At 34.9% G+C, this 7,025-nt stretch overlaps 1 protein-coding gene across 1 annotated transcript; it reads left to right on the top strand.

The window, feature by feature from the left end:
* Positions 1 to 263: 263 nt before the first annotated feature.
* LOC124248098 (olfactory receptor 6C75-like) lies at positions 264 to 1,197 on the top strand. The gene is given in 2 exon segments (XM_046677916.1): positions 264 to 1,078; positions 1,080 to 1,197. Coding segments are annotated over 2 exon segments (933 nt in total).
* The last annotated feature ends 5,828 nt before the right edge of the window (positions 1,198 to 7,025 follow it).

Raw genomic sequence — 7,025 nt, 5'->3', positions numbered from 1 at the left:
AAACTCTTTAGTCTGAGACTCTACTTCCATACCTAAAAAGTGGGGATGGTAATACTCTACTCAAAGAGGGTGGTTGGCGATATTAATAAGAAAACTTATGTAAATCTCCAAACATAGCAACCAGCACAATGTGGATGATCAATGAATGTTAGCTTCTCTCTCTCCTTCTTTTTTCTTTCTCATTGATTCTAGCAGCTAATCCTAGCCATTCTTTTTTTTTTTTAAAACTCTTGTCCAGCTTTGTTAAAACCCAGAAGAGAGAAATGATGAACCATTCAATGCAGACAGGGTTCATTCTTTTGGGTCTTACAGATGACCCTGAGTTGCAGGTTGTAATTTTCCTCTTTCTATTTTTAACTTACATGTTGAGTGTGTCAGGAAACTTAACCATCATCATTCTTACTCTGCTAGATTCCCACCTTAAGACACCAATGTACTTCTTCCTACGAAATTTCTCCTTTCTAGAAATCTCATTCACAACCGTTTGTATTCCAAGGTTCCTGGTGAGCCTTGTGACAAAGGACAGAACTATTTCCTATAGGAGTTGTATGAGTCAGTTATTTTTTTTTATCTTTTTGGGAGTAACTGAATTTTACCTTCTGGCTGTTATGTCCTATGACCGTTGTGTGGCTATATGTAAACCTCTGCATTACCCCACCATCATGAGCAACAGAGTTTGCTACCAACTTGTACTCTGTTCTTGGGTAACTGGATTTCTGATTATCTTTCCTCCAATGATCTTGGGACTCAAATTGGAATTCTGTGCTTCCAATGTCATTGACCATTTTATTTGTGATTCTTCTCCCATCCTGCAGATCTCTTGTACAGACACACATTTCCTAGAGCTAATGTCCTTTTTGTTGGCAGTGGTGACACTAATGGTCACACTGATGTTAGTGATTCTCTCCTATGGCTACATTGTCAAGACGATTCTCAAATTCCCTTCTGCTCAGCAAAGGACCAAAGCCTTTTCTACCTGTTCTTCCCACATGATTGTAGTTTCCATCTCTTATGGTAGCTGCATCTTCATGTATATAAAACCATCCGCAAATGATAGAGTGACTTTAAGCAAAGGAGTGACTCAATACCTCAGTTGCTCCGTTATTGAATCCTTTCATTTATACCTTAAGGAACCAGCAAGTGAAACAGGCCTTTAAGGACATGGTCCAGAAACATCCATTTGCTTCAAACAAATGAGAAAATTCTAAAAAATATGAACGTAAATGCATACAAATGTCCCCTTTTCATCTTGGTTTACTTTGTCTTATTCTGTATGTATTATATTAGTTATTTTAGCCCATTTTGGGCCTCTTTCCATGCTATCATTTCTGGCTAGAAATTCTGTTCTATAAACGTGTTCCTTTATCAGCTTTTGAAATGCAGAATTTCCAATGTTATATTTTGCACAGATCTTATTGTATGAAATAAATGTTTTCAGTGAGGCTCTGTACGAGTTTGCATATTAGGTGCTTTTCCAGAACTTGGCACATAAATGGGACGTTTATGGCTGGGATCATATGTTTTTGGACAAAAATGACTATTTGAAAGAAATGACAAAATCGATTACTTAGTCAAGAAAATAGTTCAATGATGACAGATAGAGCATTATGCTCTTGGGAATATGATATTTCATAAGCGTCATTTTTTCCCAGTGATTTTATTGAGATCATAGTGGTTTATAACATTGTATAATTTGGGGTGTACATTATCATTTATCAGTTGCTGAATAGACTCTACTGTGCTCACCACCAGTAGTCTAATTTTTGTCTGTCACTGTACATATGTGCCCTTTTACCCCTTTTGCCCACCCCCAACCCTCTCCCCCTCTGGTAATGTGTTTGTATCTCCCACATATGAGTGAAGTCATGTGGTATTTGTCTTTCTCTGTCTGACCTATTTCACTTAACATAATACCCTCAAGCTCCATCCATGTTGTTGCAAATGGCATGATTTTGTCATTTTTATGTCTGAGTAGTATGCCATTATATATAAATACCACATCTTCTTTATCCATTCATCTGTAGAAGGGCACTTGTGTTGTTTCTACATCTTGGCTATTGTGAATAACGCTGCAATGAACATTGGGGTGCATAAATCACTTTGATCATTGATTTCAAGTTCTTTGGATAAATATCCAGCGGTAGGATAGATAGACAATATGACATTTCTATTGTTAATTTTTTGAGAAATCTCCATACTTTTTTCCATAATGTCTGCACCAGATTGCATTCCTACCAGCAGTGTATGTGAATCTCCTTTTCTCCACATCCTCTCCAACATTTGTTGTTTGTTTCTCTTGGTAATTATAGTCATTCTGACCTGTGTAAGGTGATATTTCATTGTGGTTTTGATTTGTATTTCCCTAATAATTAGTGATGTTGAGCATCATTTCGTGTGTCTGTTGGCCATCTGTGTATCTTCTCTGGAAAAATATCTGTTCATATCCTCTGCCCATTTTTAGATCAGGTCGTTTTTTTGTTATTGTTGAGTTGTGTAAGTTCTTCATATATTTTATAGATCGACCCCTTGTCGGGTAAATGCTTTGCAAATATTTTCTCCCAGTTGGTGGGTTGTCTTTTTGCATTGTTCACGTTTTCCTTTGCTTTGCAGAAGCTTTTTAGTGTGATGTATTACCATTTATTAACTTTTTCTTTTGTTTCCCTTGCCTGGTTAGATGTGGTATTTGAAAAGATGCTGCTAAGATCAATGTCAAATAGCCTATACTTTATTTTAGGATTTTTATGGTTTCAGGTCTTACATTCAAGTCTTTAATCCATTTTGAGTTAATTTTTGTGTATGGTGCAAGATAACGGTCTACTTTCATTCTTTTGCATGTAGCTGTCCAGTTTTCCCAAAACCATTTATCAAAGACGCATTCCTTTCTCCATTGTATGTTCTTGACTCCTTTGTCAAAAATTAACTGTCCAGAGATGTGTGGTTTTATTTCTGGGCTTTCAATTCTGTTCCTGTGATCAGTGTGTCTGTTTTTGTGCAAGTACCATGCTGTTTTCATTACTATAGCTTTGTAGTATATTTTGAAGTCAGGGATTGTGATGCCTCCAGATTGCTTTAGGAAGTATGGCTATTTTAACTATGTTTATCCTTCTGACCCGTGAGCATGGAATATCTTTCCATTTCTTTATGTCTTCTTCAATTTTTTTCAATAATGTCTTATATTTTTCAGTGTCTTTGACCTTTTTGGTAAAGTTTATTCCTAGATATTTTATTCTTTTTGCTGCTATTGTAAATGCAATTGCATCCTTGATTTCTCATTCTGCTAGTTTGTTTTTAGTGTATAGAAATGCAACTGATTTTTTAAAATTGATTTTGTACCCTGCAATCTTGCTGTAGTTGTTGATTATTTCTAATAGTTTTCTGATGGATTCTTTAGGGTATTCTATATATAAAATCATGTCATCTACAAACAGCAAGAATTTCACTTCTTCCTTTCCAATTTGGATTCCTTTTATTTATCTTCTTGCCTAATTGGTCTGGTCAAAACCTCCACTACTATGCTGAATAAGAGTGGTGAGAATGGTCACCCTTCTCGTGTTCCTGTTCTCTGAGGGATGGCTTTCAGTTTTTCACCATTAAGTATGATGCTGGCTGTTGGTTTGTTACATATGGCCTTTATTATGTTGAGGTACTTTCCTTCTATACCCATTTTATTGAGAGTTTTTTTTATCATAAATGGATGTTGGATCTTGTCAAATGCTTTCTCTGCATTATTTAGATGATCATGTGATTCTTATTTCCCATTTTGTTATTGTGGTGTATCACATTAATTGATTTTGAGATGTTGAACGATCCCTGCATCCTTGGAATAAATCCCACTTGATCATGGTGTATGATCCTTTTAATGTATTGCTATATTCGATTTGCCAATATTTTGTGGAGGGTTTTTGCATCTATGTTTATCAGCAATATTGGCCTGTAATTTTCCTTCTTTGTCTTGTCCTTGTCTGATTTTGGTATCAGGTTAATGTTGACCTCATAGAATGAGTTAGGAAGCATTCCATCATCTTCTATATTTTGGAATAATTTCAGAAGGATAGGTATTAAATCTTCTTTGAACGTTTTTTAGAATTCTCCAGAGAAGCCGTCTGGTCCTGGACTTTTGTTTTGTGGATGGTTTTTGATTACTGTTTCAATCTTTTTACTTGTAGTTGATCTATTCAGATTCTCTTTTTCTTCCTGATTCAGTTTTGGGAGGTTGTGTGAGTCTAAGAATTTATCCATTTCTTCTAGGTTATTCAATCTGTGGGCATATAGTTTTTCATAATATTCTCTCATAATCCTTGTATTTCTGTAGTATCTGTTGTCATTTCTTCTTCTCTTTCAGTTCTAATTTTATTTATTTGAGCCTTCTCTTTTTTTTCTTGGTGAGTCTGTGTAAGGGTTTGTCAGTTTTGTTTATCTTCTCAAAGAACCAGTTCTTAGTTTCATTAATGCCTCCTACTGTTTTTTCAGTGTCTATTTCATTTGTTTCTGCTCTGATTTTTATTATTTCCCTCTTTCTGCTGACTTTGGGCTGTGTTTGTTCTTTTTCTAGTTCTGTTAGGAGTATTTTAACATTACTCATCTGGGATTTTTCTTGTTTGTTGAGGTGGGCCTGTATTACTATGAATTTCCATCTTATGACCACTTTTGCTGCATCCTATAATAATTGGTATGTTGCATTTTCATTTTCATTTGTCTCTAGGTATTTTTAAATTTCCCCTTTGATTTCCTCATTGATCCAATGGTTGTTTAATAGCATGTTGTTTAGTCTCCATGTATTTCTGACATTCCCAATTTTTTTCTTGCAGTTGATTTCCAGCTTCGTAGCACTGTGTTCAGAAAAGATGGTTGGGATGATTTCAAGCTTCTTAGATTTACTGAGGCTTGCCTTGTTTCCCAGCATATGGCCTATCTTTGAGAATGATTCCTGTGCACTTAAGAAGAATGTGTATTCAATCTTCTATATAGTCAGATGCACTCCAAACACAAACTGCCCAAAATGAGACTCTCTGTTTTCCACACTCCTATACTCTTTCTCCTCCTGTGTTTTTTATATTCAAACTACTATGTTATATTTACTGAACATTTGCTATATACTAGATATGGAAATAAACACCTTACTTCGATTATCCATCTGGAGTAATCTTCCCTCAAGTGTTCCATGTTTCCCCATTCCACCTCTGTCCCCAGTCTCCAATTTTGCTGGGAATCCACATACTCAACCATTGGTTTTAAATTTTTAGTTCCCAAGAATTTGTGTGTGGGAAGTATGTTACTTCATCAAGGCCTTCAAATTCTGCTACTTTTAGATGACCTCTTATTGTAACTTAAAATAATCTTATCAATGATTACACACTATCCAAGATTAAAGCACTCTAAATATGATGTTTAATTAATACCCACATTAGGACTTCCATTGATAAATTTTATCCAGTGAGGAGAGATTCATTTATTAGAGGCAAATAGGACACAAGTTTCAAAAAAGGAAATGTAACTGAAATGACAGAATTTATAACACTTACACTCTGGCAGTTGATCACTGCCTCTCTCTGCCAGTTGTTTAACTACAACTCTTCTTATAGCTACTACTTGAAAGGGATACAATGTTGAAAACCAGCATGAGAATTTTTGGTCACTACTAATTGAATCTGGTGACTCCCACAGTAAGAGCAGCTCAGGAATGCAAAATTTCTTTGAGATTTTTATCTTCGGTCAGTTGCCTCAGCTTCTCCCCAATAGATGCCGTGCTATCACAAGCCTAGGTAGTAATTTTTTTTAACTTGACTTGTAATTATTGAAGGGAAAAGCAGGTTCATAGGAACTTCTGGCAGCTTTGGAAGAGTTGATGGTACTATTTTGCTCAGAGAGAAGATTTTCCATTTTCAAGCTTTATAATTTTTTGATTTGCCGAATCTGCAACAAAGTTAATAAACAAAAGAGTCCTTGGTGACCCAGGTTCAGAAATATCTAATGCATCTTCTGTGTAATCATCTTTGATCATCTGACCTTTCGGTAACAAAACCCCCCAAAAAACCCTAACATGATAGCAGTGAGGACATGGCCTTTAGAAACAGGGAAAGCAACAGAATCAGTTTAAAGAGACTGGTAGGACAACAATGACTCTAATTAAAAGTGAAATCTAGTCCAGCTTCTTTCAACAAATTCTTAGCATGTAAAGTAGTTAAAAGATGACAGATCTCCCTCTCTGCTTCTTCAGTTTGTTATAAAATGAATAAACTATATATTAAGACCTTTGATTATATGCAACAAAAAAAATTGAAGTGAAATAAAAACAAAGAAAAAGACTTAAAATAGAGGTAGCAAGAGGAAATACTTTGGAGCATATCCTTCCACACTTTCCTCCTGCAAATACATCCCTGCATGGCACACGTAATAATTACAGATGCACAGACATTAAATGAAAAATACTTCTCAATTGGGATGTACAGATTGTTACAACTATTCTCCTCTCAGATGCGTGAGAACCTACTTATATCTCAGTAGCTACTGACATGCTTCCTTTGAAGTCTACTTTATTTCACTCCACTATTGATGTAGCTGTAAGAGTTTAAACCAAAATTTACCACTGTTGCAAACGTATGCTGTTTCCGAAGTTTCATCATTGTAAAATATCACTCTATGAATAATTAAGCTGCTTCCACTTCCCTTAAATCATCTTAGCATCTTTTATATTTTTTACAATTATAAAAAAATATGAGAAGAATCCTTGTGAAAATATTTTTATACATTGTCAGAATAATTAACAGAAGTGAAATTTCTTCAGAATATTTATTTTTATATTGAGAACTATAATGTACTAGTGTTATAATAAGTAATAATTAATGTGTTCTTTCAAGTCAAGTGTACAAGAATGTCCCTGTGCATACACTCATGGCAAGAATGTGCATCTTCTTTTCTTTTAAACATTTATTACTTTCATCCATTAATGGACTAATTTGGGTCAAGCCTGCATTGCAGATTTATTGAAGTAAAATTTACATACAATGAATGGACTGTTTTTGTCA

This window comes from Equus quagga, chromosome 1 (genome assembly GCF_021613505.1).
Source record: "Equus quagga isolate Etosha38 chromosome 1, UCLA_HA_Equagga_1.0, whole genome shotgun sequence".
Taxonomy (NCBI): Eukaryota; Metazoa; Chordata; class Mammalia; order Perissodactyla; family Equidae; genus Equus; species Equus quagga.
This window is presented reverse-complemented; position numbering and strand designations above follow the sequence as displayed.